At 43.4% G+C, this 21,578-nt stretch overlaps 1 protein-coding gene across 6 annotated transcripts in view; it reads right to left on the bottom strand.

The window, feature by feature from the left end:
• Positions 1-21,578, bottom strand: part of PROM1 (prominin 1) — a 100,404-nt gene that overhangs the window by 40,042 nt on the left and 38,784 nt on the right. For 5 of the 6 annotated variants that reach the window (XM_072945993.1, XM_072945999.1, XM_072946007.1 and 2 more), the window contains exons 4-7: positions 15,333-15,538; positions 7,505-7,625; positions 5,353-5,416; positions 4,644-4,733 (exon numbers count right to left, since the gene is read on the bottom strand). In XM_072945993.1, coding sequence (XP_072802094.1) covers positions 4,644-4,733; positions 5,353-5,416; positions 7,505-7,625; positions 15,333-15,538 — 481 coding nt within the window. The remainder of the gene's footprint in view (positions 1-4,643; positions 4,734-5,352; positions 5,417-7,504; positions 7,626-15,332; positions 15,539-21,578) is intronic. The other variant, XM_072946012.1, reaches the window with a different exon arrangement.

The raw sequence follows: 21,578 nt of genomic DNA, 5'->3' as shown, positions 1-21,578 counted from the left end.
GAGATGGGAGCCCAGAAGTGACACACCATCACCTCTGCCCTATTTGCTATATTGCATTAGCCACACAGACCATGTGTCATGGTGTGGGAGACTCACATGATGATGGGACCACCAGCGGGCTGCGGTCACTGGACCATCCTGAAGGCTGGGGATCACACCCACTGTGGTAGGCTGTTCTAGTGATGGTCCCCATACATTGGTGCTGCTCTGAGTCCACACCCTTGGGTAGTCTCTTCCCACACTAGGCTTGGCCATGTCACTTCCTGCAGCCAGTGGGACAATAATAAATGTGACACAGCAGAGATTTGAAAGGGGCTGGAGCACTGGGGCCCCCCCTCCCTGCTGCTTGCAGAACCTGTGGCTGGCAGGTGAGGCAGCACCAGTGAGCCTGCTGGGTGATGGGGCAAGTGGCTCCACTGCCCTCGTCAACAGCCTCCTGATGGCCAGAGGTGAATGAGGACATCGTTCATCACCCAGACCCAGGCTGGATGGGCACTTGACTGCAGACACATCTGAGAGCCTGGCAGAGATCAGCTGAGCTAACCTGAAGCAGGAATGCCACCCTATTGACCCAAAGAATCAGGAACTAAACAGATGACTTGTTTCAAGCCATTAAGTTTGGAACAGACTGTGTTATGCAGCAAAAGTCAGTTGATACAATCATCCGGTGGCCTCGGCTCTGCTCCCTCCTTTCTGATTGGTTCAGAAACACATGGCAATGTGTTGAACAAGCCCCTCACAAACCACACAGCACGCATGCCTGTTCCTTTAAGCAACAGATTATCAACCCAAGTGCTCCTTAGAATCATCTGGAGTTTTCAACAACGAAACGTAACAGGAGAGGCACAGAACATCAGTCAGGGTCCTCCCGAGAGCCATAAACTCAGAGTCTGTCGAGGGAGGGTATTTTTTAAAGGCTCACCTGGTGAGTCTAATAAGCACCCAGGCCTGGGAGCGACAGATCAAAGCAGTAGTTTTCAGAACGTGGTTCTCGAACCAGCAGCAGCAGCAGCATCCCCTGGGAGCTCGTTAGACCTGGAAGCCTCAGGCCCACTCCGGACCAACTGAATCAGAAGCTTGCGGCGGGGCACCGGCAGCTGTGTTCTAACAAGACTCAAGGTGATGGCAGTGCACCCTCAAGTTTGAGAACCACAGGTCTTCCATAGCAAGCATGCCGTTTCAGCCCCTGCAGCTACTGCCAGGGACATTGGCTAAGAGGACTGAGGCCAGGCCTGCTGTCATTTGCAATATAAAGGAGCACAGAAGGCAGTGTCCCTCTTCCTCACGTGACATATATGCGAGTCCCATGTACCTGGAGCTACACAGGAGAGCCACACCAACACACGGAGGGTAACACGAGGGATGCTGAAGGGCAGGGGACACCCTGACAACGTTACTGAACCACTGAAGCAACCAACCCCTCACAGCCGATACCCTGTCATGGGTGATATATTTTCTGTTGTTTAAGCCACTCAAGTGATCTTTAGCATTGATACCGTATCACCTTCAAAAGATCTCTAATAATGAGAATTATCTCCTAAATTCCCAAAGCCGATGAAAACAATTTTAATCTCACTGAAATACATAAATAGATAGATAGAGAGATAGATAGACAGACAGACAGATACAGCCATAGAGCACACTAAAGGCAACTAAAAAAAATCACATTCCTCAAAAAACTAAAAATAGACTTACCATATGATCCAACAATCCCACTCCTGGACAGATATCCAGAGGGAACTCTAATTCAAAAAGATACATGCACCCCAGTGTTCACAGCAGCACTATTTACAGTAAACAAGACACAGAAGCAACTTAAATATCCATCGACAGATGACTGGATAAAGAAGCTGTGGTATATTTATACAATGGAATACTACTCAGCCATAAAAAAGAATAGAATAATGCCATTTGCAGCAACTTGGATGGACTTGGAGACTGTCATTCTAAGTGAAATAGACTGGAAAGAGAAAGAAAAATACCACATGATACCATTCATATGTGGAATCTAAAAAAAAAAAAAGAAAGAAAGAAAGGAAAGAACAAAAAAAAGAAGACACTAATGAACTTATCTATAAAACAGAAACAGATTCACAAATATGGTAAACAAACCCATGGTTACCAGGGGGAAAGAGGGTGAGAAGGGATAAACTGGGAGTTTGAGAATTGCTAATATTAACTACTATATATAAAATAGACTAAAAAACCAAATTTTTTCTATATAGCACAGGGAGCTATATTCTATATCTTGCAGTAACCTATAATGAAAAAGAATATGAAAATGAATATATGTGTGTGTATGTATAACTGAGACATTATGCTCTCCACCAGAAATTGACACACTGTAACTGACTATACCTTAATAAATAAATAAATAAGTCATGAAGTTAAACAAATGACTAGAGACATCAAAAGTAAATGGTCAGTGGATAAAGTTGTGGTATATTTATACAATGGAATACTATTCAGCCACAAAAAATAATAAAATAATGCCATCTGCAGCAACATGGATGAACCTGGAGATTGTCTTTCTAAGTGAAGGAAGCCAGAAAGAGAAAGAAAAATATCACATGCTATCACTTATATGTGGAATCTAAAACAAAAACAAAACAAATTTATTTACAAAACAGAAACAGACATAGAAAACAAACTTATGGTTACCAGGTGGGGAAGGGGTTGAGAAAGGATAAACTGGGAGTTTGAGATTTTACAGATACTAACTAATATATACAAAATAGATAAACAACAAGTTTATACTGTATAGCACAGGGAACCATATTCAATATCTTGTAGTAACTTATGGTGAAAAAGAATATGAAAACGAATATATGTATATTCCTATATGACTGAAGTATTGTGCTGTACACCAAAAATTGACACATTGTAAACTGAATGTACTTCAATAAAAATATATTTTAAAAAAAGTAAAGGCTAAGGAAGCTTATAGACTCAAAAGGAGCTGCCTAGCAACTGAGGAGAATGATGAAAGAATATAGTCCATCTTCTACTTTATACCCAGTGAATTCACAATATCCTAAACTTAGACAATTAAGGTAGGGCCACAGGCATTTATTCATTCAAGAAATGATCATCTCTCTGCTTCAGTCCAGATGCTGCAAGAGGTACAGGGAATAAAGGGTGAACAAAATCAACAGATCCTGTCCTGAAGGAGCTCACGGTGTACTACAGAGGCAATGCTGTAAATGCCATGAATAAGCCGTGTATTCAGGGTTACAAAGTGAGCAGCAGAAACACGGAGTTATCATGCTCCCCTGGGGGAGGGGAGGAGGTGGGGAAGCTTGCAGAGGAGAGAACGCTTAGCTCGGGGCCGCTAGGCAGGTGAGATGAGGTGGGGTTCTGTGGCACCCCAGGCAGAGGAAACACACGCAGTATGGGGTCTGGGAGAGAATGACACCGTCAGGGACTTACAGCAGGATGACCACCCGGATTCACGGCCTGGAATGGAAGGCAAGGGGCTCTGGCAGAAGAGAGACTGGAATGACAGGCAGGGGCCAGGCATGGAAGGAAGGGAAGAAGGGAGGAAGGGAGGAAGAAAGGAAGGAAGGGAGGAAGAGAACACTACATGGAAGAAGTTAGGACAGGACGGCGAGGCCATGGGTCTCAGCAGTCACTTCCCTCTCTGGGCCTCAGTTTCTCTGCATGGGAAATGGTTGGTGATGAGGAGAACAGGTGTCTGGAGCCGTCTAAGGCGTCAAGAGCAGAGGACACACCTTCAGACAGTAGCTGGAGCCTTCGCAGAGCCAAGGGGAAGGGCCTTCCCATCAGTTAATGAGACTAATCTGACCAGCTCCTGGCTGTTCTGTACGTCAACGTGTTTCTGTACCTCCCTGAGTCCCTGAAATCTAAGACGGGAGGAGGTTTGCCAAAAGGAACAGGCATAATTTCCCAGCTTCCACCCAATTCACTCTCTTATGGCCTATTTCCTCAGGAATACAAGCTCATGAAAATGAAATTCAGACTGGCAAAATGACAAATGTTTTGCATAGATGAAACTGTCTTCTCCACCAAATGCTTAGAAAACGACATTTTCTCAACATCGGGAAGGGCCCGGGAGGTCTTTTTTCACTGCAGTGGAATACGTAGTTTATTAATTAACTTCAGTATATCTGCTCACTTACATCAGTGACCACAGCAGCTTGCAATACAAACATATTCTCCTACTGCATCAGAAGTTGTTCTCTCAGGGGGAAAAGGAAAAGGAAACCAACAGACTCCAAAAGACCTAAAATCTGCAGGAGGAGCTGACAAGCTTTTTCTGTCAAGGGCCGGGCCGTCATATGTGGGCTTCGTGGGCCCCCTGGTGCATCGATTCAGCTCCGTGTGACAGTGTGACAGCTGCCACAGGTGATGTCTGCACAGGTGAGGACGGCTGGGTTCCCAGAACTTTATTTACAAAAGCAGCTGGTGGGCCCCTATCAAATTCTGCTACTATTATTTCAAATGACTTTTAGGTCATTTGTACAACAGCTTTAGCACAGGCTTTTTTTAAAAAAAGTTTTAAAAAACAGACTAGCGAGACCCCGCCCCGCTGACTCGCAGGGAAAAGAGAAGCCGGAGAGGGAGGCTGGGGAGCCGGGGACTCCGGGTGCAAGGCTGTCCGGGTCTTTGTGCCGCGTGCTTACCGTCTGCCATGGCCTTGACATTATCCAGCGCGGGGACCACCCTGGGTCTCAGCTTTTCGTAAATGCTGCCTCCCAGCAATAATTTAACATCTAAATTCAAAGAAACAGAAGGGGCGGTGAGGGTGGGTTGCACTGATTGCCTCCCCTCCTACCGCTCAGTCTCTTCACGCTGCAAGGTGTCCCTGCCTGGAAGATTCTCTGTAGTCTCTCCCGCCCTGAAATCCCCCTTTCACTCCAGACTCCGTTCAGGCGTGGACCCTCGCCGTGGGGATTTCGTCACCTTCTTCAAAGCCCCCACACCAGCGGTGCCCCTCGGGAAAACTTAATCACCGCAGAGGGGTCCCTAATCTCTCCAGCTGGACCAGGGTTTCTGAACCCTGGCACGTCGACACTGGCGGCCGGATCTTTCTTTGTGGTAGGGGCTGTCCTGGGCACTGAGGGCTTTTCCCTGCATCCCTGGCCTCTACTGATGGATGCCAGCAGCGCTGCTCTCTCCTCCTCAATGCAAAAGCATTCTTACAATAAGTGCTAGGTTTTTCTCACTGAGGAACAAACTACACATTGTCAATAGCGCTGAGGAACCACTGACCTGCTTTCCCCTGCTTTCACGCAGAAAATGTAGAAACAATTATTTCAGGTCTTCCTCCATGTTTTATGGGAAGTGGCCATAACAAACAAACAATTTGAGGCAACTTTAGATTTTACTTACTGTCCAGATCTGAGAATGCCTTTGCCTTAGTGATAGTGTACTGGTCCAGTACATAGTCGATTTGCTAAACACAAAAACAAAAACAAAAAATTAAATGAAACCGCCTCTTCTCCTTAGAAGCCACAGTAGGAAGACGTTTAACACTACTTTATACAAAACAGATGAACAAGGTCCCACTGTATAGCACAGGGGGCTGTATTCAATGGCTCATAATAACCTAATAATGAAGAGGAATATGAGAAAGAATATATATACGACTGAATCACCGCTGTACACCAGAAATTAACACATTACAGATCAACTATATTTCAATTTTTTAAAAAACAAAAAGAGATTTAAAGGGAAAAATTATCCTGAATCAGAACATTTTTAAAGGAAAGGGGGTTCTCAGAGATACTTCTCTTATCTGACTCCCAGACTTCTTAAAAATACTCAGAGCTTATTGTCTTAAGAAATATGATTTATTATTTCTCGTGGTCCTGTGGATGGACTATGTGGGTTGCCTGGTTGGGGCCAGTGTGGCTGGGGATAAAACGACCCCTCTCTCTATGTGGCTTCTCCCCCTAAGGCCTGCCGGGTGTTTTCACAGAGCAACCCCTGCAGCAAGAGGACAAGAGTGGACCCTGCTAGGCTTCTGGCAGCCTAAGGTCAAAACTAGCACAAGGTCATGTCCGCTGCATTCTTTTGGTCAAAGAATCAGGTCAGAGGCACAGCCCAGATTCAAGGGGTTGCAAACAGATCCACGTCTTGAAGGGAGGAGAGACTGCAAAGAATTCGAGGCCATTAGAAACCTACCACCTTAGCATCATTTTGTTTAGCAGTTATCGCTGATCTGGCCTCTGCTGGGGACACTTGCTCTTCCGTCTACTGGGTCTTAGCAGATCTGCTTCCCCACAGCCTCTGCAACTTCGGGTATCACCACTTTTAAATAAAATAACTACTGCCAACCTTCTCGGTGCATCATGATTTACTTTTTCATTTCTCCAATTACTAGAGTAAAGCTGAATCTCTTATTGTGTTTGGGACCAGCTATATTTCCTCTGTGAATCGACTACTGACATTCTTTGCTCAGTTTCTTATAGATTTGTCAGTGCTCTATCATATACTTTGAACCAGATAAATTTCCCCCAAAGTCATAACAATTTACTCTCCTTCCGAGATTAGGAAAGCAATTCCAAAGTTCACCAGCCGTGACTGCTGCGTGTATGACTTTGCCAACTTTTTAGGGGGAAAGTTTTACTCTGGAGTCGTTAGAATGATAGGTGGAAAATATGAACTTTTATTCACAGGCTGGGAAAATGAAGTGTCCCTCTCTGCACAGGCTATGAAACTATTAATAAAACTAGCTTCTCTAATCTCAGTATTAAAGAAAGCTTGCACGCTTTGCTATTTTAGTTCCAACCACATATTAAAAAACTAGCGCCATATTTAACATGTTGGCATTTTTGTAGAATGTGTTCAATTTGGAAGAACACATCCCTGTGTGAGGAGGCCCAGGGATTCCAGCAGGCTCTTACTAGTGACTGATAAGACAGCATCTTTCTCTCCGCATGTAGGTTCCCACACGCTCAGCAGCATGTTTGGGCTGCTTTCTGCTGAGATATTTTTAAAAACAAGGTTCTGAATAGGCAGGGCATCAACATATTTCTGGGATACAGAAAAAGGATGCCCTCAAGCCACCCTGTCCCCTTCCCCAAAGACAGCTTGTGTCTGTGTGTCTCCTTCCCAAGGAAGTTTACACATGTATACAGGTATTAGCAAGTAAGTGTTCACAAAACAGAAAAAAAGACCTAAAAACAAAGTAATACTTCAATAAATAAATAAATACACAAATAAATAACAATAAAATCTTAAAAATCATGAGACCCTTAAAATGGTTAAGTACTTTTATAATACGTACTATATGTTATACCTTAATAAAATAAAGAAATAAAATATAATAAAAACACAAATTCGGAAATTATGCTTTTATACTCTTTTGAAAATCACTTCCTGGGCCTTTATTTCTTCATCTGCAAAATTAAAAGACAGCATCCATCTGCATTGATTCATCAGGTTTCCAGAAGGTCTGAATGAGATTCCAAATATATTCAGGAACTCCAAAAGGCCCCAGACACAGAGCATCACAGGATAATCAGACCATGGTCCTTACCCCTGGAGTGGTGTTCAGCAGCGTTCTCAAGTCGTTGAAATTGCTTTCTGCCAATTTCTGAGTCTTTCTGAGGTGAGTCCTCATGTGGTGGCTTGCCACAAAACCATAGGTGATGCCAACGCTGCGGGGAGAGCAGAGAAGGGACAGCGTTTACTGAGGGCACGGCGGCCCTGTGGCCAGGTTCAGAGCAGCCCCAGGGCCCGGGGTTGGGGGGGGGGGTCTTCCTGCGCAGAGGCCCCTCCTCCCCAAGCCCAGCCCCGCCACTGCCACAACCTTCCTGCCACAGAACCATAATCCATGAACCAGCAAATGTGAGCCACGGAACAGGACTCCATCCTCTCAGAGAACACCCACATCCGTTCAAGAGACATTGTTCTGTTAAATACAAGCCTTATAAACCGAACAATGTTCACGATCAGTTACAGGGGAAACAAAAGTCACAAAGGTTACAGAGCAGCGTGTGGAATACAGTCCCATTTCTGTACAGATAGGAAGGCAGGTGCACACCCTCCACACAGCGCACACACAAACCCCACATGCATAGCTCTGCTTCCCTCACAGAAGACTCTCAGCAAAAACACCCAAATGTTTTGTAAATAAGTTCCTTTGTCTTTTTTTTTTTAGATTCACAGACATAGAAAACAAACTTATGGTTGGGAGGCAGGAAGGGGATGGGAAGGGACAGACTGGGAGTTCAAGATTTGCAGACATTAACTAATATATATAAAACAGATCAACAAGTTCATACTCTATAGCACAGAGAACTATATTCAATATCTTATAGTAACTTATGGTGAAAAAGAATATGAAAACAAATACCTGTATGTTCATGTATGACTGAAGCATTATGCTGCAGGCCAGAAATTGACACAGCATTGTACACTGACTATACTTCTATAAAAATATATATACACAAAAAATCCATTTCCATTACTGAAAAAAAAACCCAAATGATAACGTTTTCAGTTAATATAATTGTCTGTTATTACTGTATTGTCCAGATTGAAAAGAAACATGAACTAATCTTGCATTAAAATGCTACATAAGAAGCCACACACAGCAAAGTACATACTGTGTCATCCTAGCTCACGTGAAATACAGAATCAAACACAACGTTGATGCTAAAGGCCAGCGGTTAGACATGGGGAGGGGTGGATCGCTGTGCTCGCTTCGCGGAAATTCGTACCTATGTGTTTATGATATGAACACTTCTTTCCATACGAAATATACTTCGGAAAAGAGTTTCAAAAACACTACATGAAAGGCATCCTGCATGCAAAGTTCTACATGAAAATAAAAACCATTTTTTTGAACCATCTGAAATGTCTACATTTAATCTTAAGGGCTCTTAATGTTGGCTAATTACCAACAATTCACTGACTTCAATTAATTTGATCGACTGGTTTGTTTTTATGTCAAAGCCTTTAAACATTAAAAAGTTACATTTAAAATTGCTAATTGCCAAGCCCCCCCTCATTGGATTTAGCCTCTAGATGGCAGCAGGGAATCACATAAACTCAACACATCGGCTGTAGATGTTACCTGAGAAGTTAATAACAAAATTTAGTTTGCAACAAATTGTTAGTTTATAACCACTCAATGATTGGTGTGAATATGTTTTTAGAAAAATGTTTTGCAAATAACAAACTTTGGGGAAAATAATTCTGATGCAGAATATGAATACTTTTGCATCTTCACCAAAAGCAACGTCTTAGGCAGTATGCATTCATATATTTACAAGTAGGGTGGCCAAGTGTCCATTTTTGCACCAAAGGTCCCATGTTCCCAGGAAACCTCTCAGCCTTGGGTAAATGAGGAATCATTCACCCCAGTTTCGGTAATGAGTTATTCCAAGGAGTTCGTTGCTGTTCTCATAAAAACATACTTTCCCTCAGCAGTATTACACAAGTGCTTTGGGTTTTCCAAACTAATCCTAAAAAGTCTATTACACAATGATGAACAATATTTCTTCTGGTTAACATGTTGCAGTGGGACGTGTACTAGGGTAGAAACAGGAGACTTGGGTTCTAGTGCCACTAACTCACACTGTGTGAGCCTGAGAAAGTCACTTTCCCTCTGAGTTTCCCTGGCATCACAAAGCTAGAAACTCGATCAGATCAGTGCTTCTCAAACTGCAAAGAAGAGGGGTATGGATGTTTACAAGGTATCTACGATTATTTTAAAAGTTTGGGTGTCAAGGACCACCTTTAAAAGTTGCCATTTAGAATGACCACCTTGGAATACATTTTTGTTAGTCTTAAAGGTCTGCATCAGTATTTATGAGGTTGACATTACACCAGAGCAATAAGAGTTATTAAATGATACATTCATGCAAAATGAGGCCAAACGACCCAAAACAATGAGTTTGGTGTAGTGTCAACAGTAGGAAGGAAAGGCTGAGTCACAGCAACGTGCCTGGAGCTTTATTTACCACGCCAAATCTCAAACATTCCGCACCATGCCAAGTCAGGATCACCACCTGACCAGAGGATTTCACACTGGGACCCTTGTTCTCCTCCCCATCACATCCAAATTATTCGTCATTCATCATGCTCCAGACTCATTTTGTCACATAAGAAGTCAAAGTGAACTTGGGAAGCAAACAGCAGGCCCAAGTCCACCTGGATGGGAGGACGCCTAGCCATGAACCCCTAGAGGGCGCGCCTGAAGTTCTGATGGGATATTTCTCACTTCGTCTCCTATTTTGTCTTTATTTTCACCTACGTTTAACTGCTCTGAAAGAAAGGTTGACTGCTTCTTTGTTGGCTTTGGGTACTGAGGGTCTCTTGTTCACGGTGGGTGATCAGTGAATGTGGGTTTAAGGACTGGGCTTTGTTTCATTTGGTCCATTTAGAAGATTAGCCACATGTTCGGAGTGTCCAAGTCAGAAACTGTCTTTGTTCCTTTATTGAATTAATGCCTTTACTCAAAAGATCATCAATCAGTAAAATGAACAGCATCACAGCGCTGCAATATGACACTGAATTTCAATGCAACATAGTTAAAGAGACCCACATTTCTGCTACCCAGTTATGAATCCAATTAAAATGAAAGCATAGATCATTAAAAAAAAAACTGTACTAAACAGAATTCTGGGATAGAATTCAGCAACTTTCAAAGCTGATTTTCAAACCCATAGCTCATTGTAAATTTTACATTTAAATCAAAGATGGGAACATCAAAAGCCCGCAGAGGCAGGCAGAAAGCATGGAGGGCACAGTGTAGGGTACCGACCTTTGGGAGCTGGGGGAGCAAAGATGGGTGCGGCAGATGTTCTGCAACTCCGGCAAGTGGCACCTCGATGGAAGACCAGTATTGCCAGATCTTCCCATTATTTACAAAAATCTGGGAGTCTGGATTTGTATGTAAAATCTCCCATTTTCATTTTTAAATTTTTTTCCTGTTTTTAAATATTAGCAACAAATCAAAGAAAAAAATTTTATATACTACACAAATTGATGGTCTCCATTTATAATCTCAAATTTAACACTGCTATTTACACACAAATAGAAAGTGAAAAAGTTACGCTTTTTGTTGCTGTTGATTTAGACATTCCCTATTATTTGATGCTCTTTAAAGCAAAAAAAAAAATCATGTGAATTAATGTTTTTGGGTTTTTTTAAACAACTACCAATCAACTCTTAGGATATGAGGATGAAAGAAATTCACCTCACACAAAAAGTGAATAAAATTTCAGTCAAATGATAATCAAATGACTTTCAGCTCTCTCACATTTGACAGAAAAGCCTTCAAGTTTAATGCAGGACAACAAAATTTCCTGGAAAATTTTAGCAGAAGACAGGAATTTTTTATGATATATTAGCACTACATCTTCTATATTTTATATGGACGGACCAATTTGTTCTCAAATACACTTAGAAGTAAATATTTAAAGTTTTTAAAGAGTATAGCTAAACCTTTAAAATTTGTAGCAATTTGTTCTACCAATTTCTACTGACAATGAAATTAGCCAATAAGAGCCAAATAAATTTCAGTGTGTAACTGGTCTCTTACTTTTCAAAAATAATTTTTCAATTTGAGTATCGATTTTAAATAACTAGCCCTCTCTTTAAGAAAGCCTCATGAGTTTCAAGGCATACTGGCTCAATTTCTTTGCTAGAAGCTTGTGGCCACCAAGCCAGGAATTGATACCACATCCTAACAACAACAAAAATAAATGAACTTTGAAAACAGCTGTCTTCCTAAAATGACCGGGATTCAATTTTCACTACGGTAATTAGTAAAAGCTGACTTAATCGCACTTGGAAACTTAGAAACGCCTCTGTACTGGAGAAATAAAGGCATGCATGGCTTCTCCTTTTCATTGTTGCTTATAACCTTTATGAAATTCTGAAAAATGCAGTGATGACAGGTGCAAAGGAAAGTTGGCTTTTTCTGGAGTAAGACACATCTGTGTAAACCGTCCACAGCGAGATGTGGAAATGTAATCTTCTGCTGATGGTCAAACAGACTTACGCAAACACATGTCAATGTCTGTGGAATTAAACATTCCGCAGCTTGCCTTTGGAAAAGCCCACATATAGGGAAGCTTTCTCCTTAACATCTATGCCTTTCTTAATTAAAAATTTTTTTTTTAATTTTTAAAGAAAACAGAACCTATGAAATGTTAGAGTACTCAAGACTCATTTAAAAGCCAACCTCATCTTTAATTCTAACATTTAGTGTACAGCCACAAAGTGGAACTGAGCCTGATTAAAAGGCAAGTGGACTACTGTGGGCTTCTGAGCGGAGTTTTAAAAAATCATATACAAAGATTATTTGTCAACAGAATCCAGTCTCCGCTGAGGTCAACATAAGCCGGGGTTAACACCTCCTTTTCTTCCTCTTTCTGCCTTCTGGTTTTGTTGGCATTCCTTCCCCTCTTATTTTATCTAATCTTCTGATGTGGGGACGTAACTTTCTTCTCCTTTCTATCTAATCATAATAGAGAAATCCTTGCTTTCGCCTAGTCTTTAATCTCATTGGCTAGTTTTGATTACTTGCAAACAACACACAGACATTATTTCAACTCATGATTTGAAGATACTTGCAAACCAATAAGTGTTCAAGAAGGAAGACATCAAAATAGCTACTTAAATTTGAAAACTTCAAGGCAAAGAAGTTTAAACTTCTCGTCTGAATTTGAAGTAAACGAAACAGTCTCAAATACTCCTCTTATTTAGGCCTATTTATAATTCATATATAAATTCAGTGTTCTGTGTGAAATAAATAAGTTTTAAATGTGTCACTTAGCCTCAAATGGTTGATCAAATTTGGTTTAATTATACTGACATTTAAAATTGTGATATTAATTAATAAGTTTTACTTGGTTGGGGGAAAATATCTTAACTGAATGTGTTGGAGGTTACAGACTCACATCTGTGTACGTAAGAAAATTTAAGAATTTTCTAAACTAAAATACACTCAGGAGAAAAAACTTCTCTAAATTTGTTTGATGGGTCTGAGTTCTCAAAAATAAGAGATGCATATAGCATTCAAGTTTCTTTCTGACACTGAAGCTTTCATATATTTTGGTATTTAAAACCTAATAAAAATAATGCAGTCAGTTCCGGGTGAACTATAACGTGTATATTGCATAATTATATGTAATGTGAATAAAAATCCAGTTTAAAAATAGAAGCCCAATACAGGACATATGCTCCATTAAAATAAATAACCCTCAAAGCCTATTATTATATATGTGAACATTTATTTGGGTAAATAAGTAACTACATGCAATAAAGAATTTTCCTGAAATTACATCACATGCATTTATATCAAGTGAAAACTATTAACTTGTTAAGTAAGTAATCATGCTGACAAGAAGCCCTAAGGGCAAGTCTTTTCAAATGACACTTTGTCACCTGAGCCTCATCTTTGATGTCCATGGTGTACAAGGAGGGAGAGGCATGGCTGTCCAAGTCTTTGGATGCATGAAGGATGTAAGTTTCAGGCTTAAAGGAAACGTACAAGGGGCTTTGGGCTATACCTGACATTTCTCTGGCGGTTGGGGAGGAGGTAATTACTCCTCTGTGCATTCCTGAAAATATTTCAAATGCAAAGCAGAGAGAGGGGGGACATCTGGAATTACCATCAACCTGATCCTAAGCTGCTTTGCAGAATGCAAAGTGAAGAAACAGATTCAAATTATGTACGGAGAGACAGAGGCAGAGGCACACAGGGAAACAGGAGTTGGGGTGGCGGGTAGAGAGAGAATGAGACTCACATCCCAATCTTGCAGAGAAAACACACACAACAAAGCTCCCTGGTGGTCAAACAACGGTGCGTGAAACGAGCTAACACTCAGTTGTAATTTGTTAAAGAGCATATTGTTAAGGTCTGTTATTTGACTATTTTCAGCAGAAGTTATGCCCTTGTTCAAAAAATGACTTCCCTGGAATCAGCGGCAGTGCATTAGCTTCTGCTTTCTGAGGGGATTTTTTTCGGTTGTTCAGGGTTAATTTTTAGTGTTCCTAATTCAGCAGGTAATGCTGAGCATGGTAGATCATCTAAAAGAGACAACCACCTGTTTCCTTCCCAGAGGTCGGACCGCCGCGTTGCCAGGGTCCTGGCAATCTTTCCACATGTGCTCTGTGCAAATGTAAGAAAGTGCTTGTGTCCTGACTTTTTTGTTTTCAATCACTGACGCCGTGTTCTACACATGGTCTGCCACCTGCTTGTCTCACTGCATCTCACTTGGGGACTGTTTTATATCAGCAAATCTAGAGCTGGCCAGCGCTCTCTCCCCTGGGTATACTGCATGCCGCTGAATGGTCCCCCCGACAGCATACATGTTACCAGGCCCCTACTGGCGGCCACACTTAAAGACTCTTCCTCTTGAGTTTGCAGCTACAGCTTTAGAACTTTAAATTGTTCTGTTCAATTCTGTTTTCTGCTTAAACTCCCCAATATCAGTTATTTAGCAACTTGAAAAATCTTCCTCACGGCTACTGAGAAATGCGGTAGAGACACCTCAGGGAAGAGGCTGACTGCCTCTCCTCGCTGTCTCTGTGTCTCCTTAAGGCATTATTCATGTCACAGGCACTTATTTTTCCCCTGGATTTGACACATCAGTTGAATGAATGAGGAAATGTGAAGAGAGGACCAAATATCCCAACCAGAGGGCCAGTACCATGATGCACACTCCTCAACCGAGGAGTCTGATTTGGACCCAACTTAATGTCCTCGTCCTAAAAGCAGGGCACGTCCCATCTGTCACTCGACTGGAAAACTTTTGGCAGCAGTAGGAGCTGCAGAAGAAACACCATGACACGTACTCCAGGCTTCAAGAGAGGGTTTCAGCTTAATCGCAAATTCAAGAAAACTGGGTATATGATGAGAAAATTAATTCCATTCTACAATATTCTCAATTTGCCAAATTCAGGGACTCTACCCATCCTTCAAGATACCTACGATGTACAAATCAACTAGCAAATATTTGCTCTGCCCTCCTGCCTGCTGCCTGGCTCTAGGGAGCTACTCAGAGGAGGGGGGTGCCGTTCTGGTGAACGCTTTCTGAGGCCAGAGGTGTATCAGGATGCCTTCAAGATGAAAAACTGCCAAAGGGTTGGCTTATCACGTAAGCTAGAGCAGCTTGGTTACAACGCTAACTTCTGCTTAAAAGTGACATCTTTTTGAGCTGTCCTGGGCAAGCATCTTTGTCCTCTCTTTTCTGTTATGGGTTTTTTTTTTTAGTTTTTAGTTTTTAGGTTTTTTTTTTTTTTTTTTTGGTGGTGGTTGTTTCAAACTCATGGGCTTAACAGTTAAAACACGAGACATTTCTCATTGACCTAAAACACCATCAGCTGTTGTCCAAGATTCTACTTGCCTTATAAATATACAAATCACCAAGAGGGAGACTGCAAAGTATTTCCTAAGGAAGGTGCCATTTTTCTTCTGTCGCTGGTGCATTTCTCCACCACACTTGTTACAGCAACGACACACACTAAAGAAAAACCCCACCAGGGGCATCAAGATAATAAACAGCAATCCCAGGGCAGCACAGGTAATAATTCCGATCTCATAGTAGATAATCTGCAAGTCAAACAAAAGAAACAGCACATGCTGTAACACAAAATCACACGTAGAACATTCCACAGGGTACACATTTCATGCTTTTTAACCTATTTGCCATCGTGAGTTAAATTGTAAGGAGTGTGTTTGTGTGTGTGTGTGCATCCATTCTGAAGATCCTTCTTGAAACAGTGGAAGCAGAGATTTGAGTTATCAGAATATGGGACCAAGCCATTACTAAATTCTTTCAACTTCCAGGAAAATATCCAAATGCAAGGTCAAGTTGCAAATGAATTTCAGCCTCAAAGGTATTTTGTTTAAATGGCATGACAAATTTTGGCAGGAGTACTTGCGTAATGAATAACCTATACCTAGGGTGCTTCTCACCACGTAGAACTAGTAGTCGTCATTAAGGATTCAAAGCAGTTTGGACTGGATCGATTAATGATAAATTCATAGCTAGTTGCAAAAGAGTCCGGAATATATCTACATTTAGGAAAAAGGCTCAGACTTTCCGGATCAAACATGTGAATCACAGGTGACTCAGTTTCCCCATCCATACACTGGGAATAATAATATATACCTTGTAAGGTCACGGTGAACATTACAGATAATCTGTGATTAGCAATAACGTACCAAGTACCTGGCACGGAGCAGATGCTTAACAAGTGAGGCTGCGCTCGGCAGCCTGTCTCAGATCATCCCTAGGCTCCTAGGAACTGGCCCAGCTCTTAGACACAACTACGTGACCTAAACATATTTTCATAATCACTGCTGGCTTTATTCCAGGAGAAATAAAAATCAATGCAACTGGATACAACTTGTTCTTGTTCCAGTCCATGTCTGCAGTTGCTCACGTTTCCAGAAAGCAAGACATTTTTAAAGAATGATAGGAAATTACAGGTTGGCAGTTTGCAGCTCATGGGCCAGCTAGATAGCAGTATGTTCTGAAGCCAAGCTGAGCAAAGCGAAGCAAAGCCCACGGCTTGTTGCCAGAAGCACATGTGACGTCTTGGGAGAGAGCACTGAACTTAGAGTCAGAAGGCCTAATTAAATCCCAGCAGCGGGCTTCTCATTCTCTAAACTGCGAAGCGCTGCATTGCGAGCACTAATGTCACAGGCATATTGCAAAGGACAGCTAATTAAACAATGTAATGTGTCAGCAATTAGCCAGCACGCAGCAAATATTCTATCAATATTCGCTAACTCTGTGGGCAAATGCTTGTAAGTCTTAAGCCAGGTGCACATGGCCCTCGAGTATTATCTACGCCCATATTAAGGTTAAAATGCTTAAAAAAAAAAAAAAGGAGCAAAAAAGTGATTAAATTTTTGCCGCCTTCATCACTTACACTCTCTTCCTCAAACTCAGCCCGACACTGCGGCCACGAAGAGTCACTGTTTGCTGGTGCGTAACCCGGCCTTGAGGACTCACATCATTGGCTAATAGAGAAACCAACGCCAGACACTCCAAACTCTTACTTAGTTTGCTTTCATTTCCCAGCAAATATTCTAAATCGTTACTTAAAAAAAAAAAAGTTACTATTTTTAAAGGAATTTAAAATCCTTTCTGAAGCCCCAGACACTGAACCCAAACCCAGAAGAGAAAGGTGTATTAAAATGTTTTAAATGTGCTATCTTTAGCTCCAAATGCAAATTTTATGTTTTATGTACAACTTTCCCAATGTTTCTGACTAAATATGAGGTCAAACAGTGTCAGGAACAAGGTACGTCATTTCCAGAGCCCCCGTCTAGGCCGAAGTCTGGCCAAGGTCTGGCAAGGACCTCAGTTATTTCCTGACATACCAAGATCTCCGGAGGGCTTTGTGGACTGTGTTGAAGAGATCAAGATTTAAATTTGCCGAGATGAGTGGCTATACTTTCGTGAACCACTAAAGCTGTAAGAGAAGATGAAAGATGATGGAAGAAACAAAAGAGAAACAAGTAATTTTAAAACCATCACAGTGGAGATGACAGTGACCAGAGGGTTCAGGCCAAAGCATCACACCACTCGTGGGCTTTAGACAGAGCGACGTGAAACAGAGGCCAGGACTTTACCTTCAGAGTCAGGACTACGTTTTCTGGCTGTAGAAGTCAAAGCCGTTGTGCCCGCAGAGGCAGCGTGCAGTGAGAAAACAGAAAAGTTACTGGAGTGATCAACCACCACGAAGAACATTAATACCCGACACAGAGAAAATCAAGGGAGAGAGGACACCAGACAGGAGCGTGAAAGCAGTGTTCATCAGAGAAACGGTGCTGCGGGTGGAGTCAAGTTCCAGGGCTCACGTTTGAATTCACATTTGGATTTCTTGAAAGGTCCTTAATCATATGCTAATCAGTCATGGACCGGGGAATGGGAGGGAGAGCTACAAATGCTTAACACACTAACCACATGGTCTCTGTAAAAGAGAATCAGCGGCTGCCTAGAACCCCAGAGCCCAAGGCACCACCTTCCAAGTGCCCTTTCCAATATGAAGCTCTGATGGGGCATTCCCCTGCTGAATAGCATCCCAGGGGCTCCCACCACGTGGAATTCACACTCCTCCACGTGGGCCTCTGCTATTTAATCCCGGCGGCACGTCCTGTTCTTCTTGACCAGTCTAGTCCCCAGGAAGCATCATGCTCTCTCCCGTTCTTCACTCTGGGCTCCCTCCTGCCACCTCCTCACCCAGAACATTATTCCCACCACTGCTCCCCTGATGAAACTCAAGTCTAAGTTTGGACGTTGCTTCTTCCAGGAAGTCTGTCTTGATCACCATGTCTGAGTTAGCTGTAAATCCTTCCTTCATGGAGTCCTACACTTGTCCCTTCATGGCACTCACCCGACTTAGGGTGATGGCTCCCATGTGGGCGATTCCTGAGCCTGCTGCAGCCCCAGGGGAGGGAGAACTGTGACAGTCACACTCCCCGCTCTCTCCCAGGGACCCACCCGGGGCTTGGCAGATGAGAGCTGCCCAAATGCAATCAGATACACTAATGAACTGAGGGACAGTGCTCCAATTAATCTCCCATTACCACTCCCCCGGGAACCTTTTGAGCAGTATCAGTGACCAGCCGACCCTGACCAGCTACATGGGAGTCTCTGGGGGACAGGTCTCGGCATGGTTAAAATGCGACTCTGAGCCTGAGTTACAATGACAACAGAATGAGGGGCGATGCACGTTTTGTGCATTATTCTGTTCTCAGCACTTGACATGTACTATTTAACATATATTATGTGGAAGTGTCTGCCAGAGTAAAGCTCAATCAGTAATAATAATAGTAATAATTATGCACGTCAGCATCATCCTCAGCTCTAAACTCCCGGGAGCCTCAGACAATGACGCGGTCAGGGACTATCTCGTACTGCTTCCTGTCTCAATGCTTTCTGAGATCCCAAAAGATACCTCCCTTACTGGGGGAGGAGAGTGTGTTCTTACATGCTTACTTACACACTTAAAGCAACTTATCCTCTAGGAGGGCAGGAAACAAGGAACCAAGGCATGTGTCTTTCACAAACGTGTAGGGTGAGTTCCAAACATGGCAAACCCATCTGGAAAAAGCAGCAGGGCTGCGTCCCAAGCCCTGTGCCTGCCCCCGAAGAAGCTCCACCTGGAACCATGGCCTACCATTTACTAAGTGCCGAATCCCTACCCCATGACTTGCAGCACGAGTGAGGTCGGGCAAAGCAGCCTTTATCAGCACTTCTTATATGATGTGTATCTCTCTCTGTGCTGCCCCCTGGCTCTACAGTATCAGTCGGCTAGGGCTGCCGTAACAAGTACCACTCACTGGGCGGCTTAAACAACAAATTTATTTTCTCACAGTCCTGGAGGCCGGAAAGTCTAAGATCAAGGTGTTGACCGGGTTAGTTTCTTCTGATATGTCTCCCCTTGGCTTGCAGGTGGCCATCTTCTTCCTGTGTCTTCAGATGCTCTTTCCTTTGTGTGTGTGTCTTATTCGCCTCTTCTTATAAGGATCCCAGTCAGAGTGGATTAATGACCCCATTTTAACTTCATTACCCCTCTAAAGACCTCATCTCTAAATGCAGTCCCATTCTGAGGTACAGAGGATTAGGACATCAACATACGCGTTCTGGGCACAGTTCAGCCCATGACATCCACGCATCTACATGTCTTACCCCACCGCCCCCCTTCACCAGCCGCAGATTCTTGGGGTAAAGACCATCCTTCCACACATCTGCACCCCTACCATGCATGGCCTCTGGTGAGTACTCCCTCAATACTGATTAAATGAATACATTAAACAAAAGAGAGAAAATGGGAGGAGAAGAGGCCCAGAATCCTGAAGTACTACTTCTCACTCTCAGCTGAAGTGGAGGAAGGAGGTGGGTCTGGGAAAAGGAGTCCCATTTCCCTTCCAAAGTCAGGCCCACCCCTTGGAACAAGAGGTCTGTACGGCTGACTGCTTCCTAACTTCCTCATGAGGAAAGCTCACAAAAAGAGCGCCCGGCAGAGGATCGCTGACTCTCGGCCCCCCAGGGCTCACCAGGAGGTGAGACTGAGCTCAGGACAAGGACAGCTGAGAAGACCCCCGACGGCCACTCACCTGGACAGATCTCATCTGTCCCATTGCACATATTAGAGCCAGTGGGCACCGGCCAGTATAGGAGATGCTATTGGTGTCCACCTATGTTCCCCAGCCTTAACCATGCCAGTGCACCTCCTCAGACTTCCTACTGCTGCCATCTGTGCTCGAAGGCATCTTCAGGAGCCGTGGGAGGTCAGGGGTCATAGGGATTAGCACTGTCCCCCACCCCCAGCAGCCCTTAACCAGTGCCTCTTGGGTCTTGGAGTATAGATACCTCAGCTCTCTCACCCTCCCTTGGGCTAATCCGGAGGCTGGTGTCCTACAGGGTCTCTTGCATCTCCTCCACAGGATGAGCTCTGTCGTCCCCTGGGGCAGGTGGTGGAATGGCACATCCTCTATAGTGGCCCTTCTTCCCCTGGGTCACCTCCCACCTCCCAACCAGTGCTCCCAGCACCTCCTGCATAAATGACTTGCCCTGGAATCCCTGACTCTGGGTCCGCTTTGGGGGACACGGACTCAATGTGCCCAGCATTTATCTGACTAACACCAATCAGAAAGCTCCCCTCCCAAGGGGCCCTGGCTTCTTTGGTGCCTCTGCTTAACCAAGTCCCTCTTCCTTAGCTACCAGGAAAATGTGACCCGATTCCACATCTAAGGTAGGATTCAGTTCATTCACGTGGGCCCAGTTCTGTCTCCTTTCCTCACTTCACCTCCACCCCAAAAGTTCTTATCCACTATCCTAAGATGGAAAGGAAATCAGGAACTTGGGGGGGTCCCCGATTTTACAGGAACTCCGGGTCTAATACCAAGCCAACCACAAAGCACTGGTCCAACTAAGAATCCTGCCATGGACAGTGACAGCCAACTCGAGCTCACGCTGGACAGGCTGCTCAGAGCAGCCTCAGGGTCTAAGGACCTGGTCCTCCAAGGCTTGGACACAGACAAAGCACAGCCTCCTGCCCCACCCATTTTTTGGCAGAACTAACTGGCATTCAGGCTGGACTGCTAATGGCATGCTAATTTTTAATATAAATATAAAAGCTACAATCATTTTATTCTGCCCAGAGAGAAGGACAAACATGTTTGGAAGGTATAAATGAAGCCAGCGGCATTCAAGAATGAAGCTGCTTTCCGCGGTACTAAGAACAGTTGTTGGCACCAGGGAGCGACTGGCTCATGCTCTCTGATGTGTGTAAATGGTTAGAGACGAGGCTTTCCTCTTTGGCTTCTACATTTACTTTCTCTCGAATATCATTATACTGCAAACTGAGAATACGCAGCCATTGTTACCACCTCTGGAAAAGACTTCGCCAGCCCTCCTGGTGGACGCACTGCCTTCACAGCCACTGGGGACACTGTCATTCACATTTGTTGTGCTGGCCATTAAAGGATGTCCACTGGTACTTTTACTGTTGTCTTGATGACACCGGGAGAGGAGGAACAAGGTGTCTGACCCTGCAGGACTAAGAGCTTGACAAACAGATTCAACTTTTTTTTTATTATCCTAACCTTCAATGCAACAAACATTCATCTG

The sequence above is a fragment of the Vicugna pacos genome, chromosome 2 (assembly GCF_048564905.1).
Source record: "Vicugna pacos chromosome 2, VicPac4, whole genome shotgun sequence".
Taxonomy (NCBI): domain Eukaryota; kingdom Metazoa; phylum Chordata; class Mammalia; order Artiodactyla; family Camelidae; genus Vicugna; species Vicugna pacos.
This window is presented reverse-complemented; position numbering and strand designations above follow the sequence as displayed.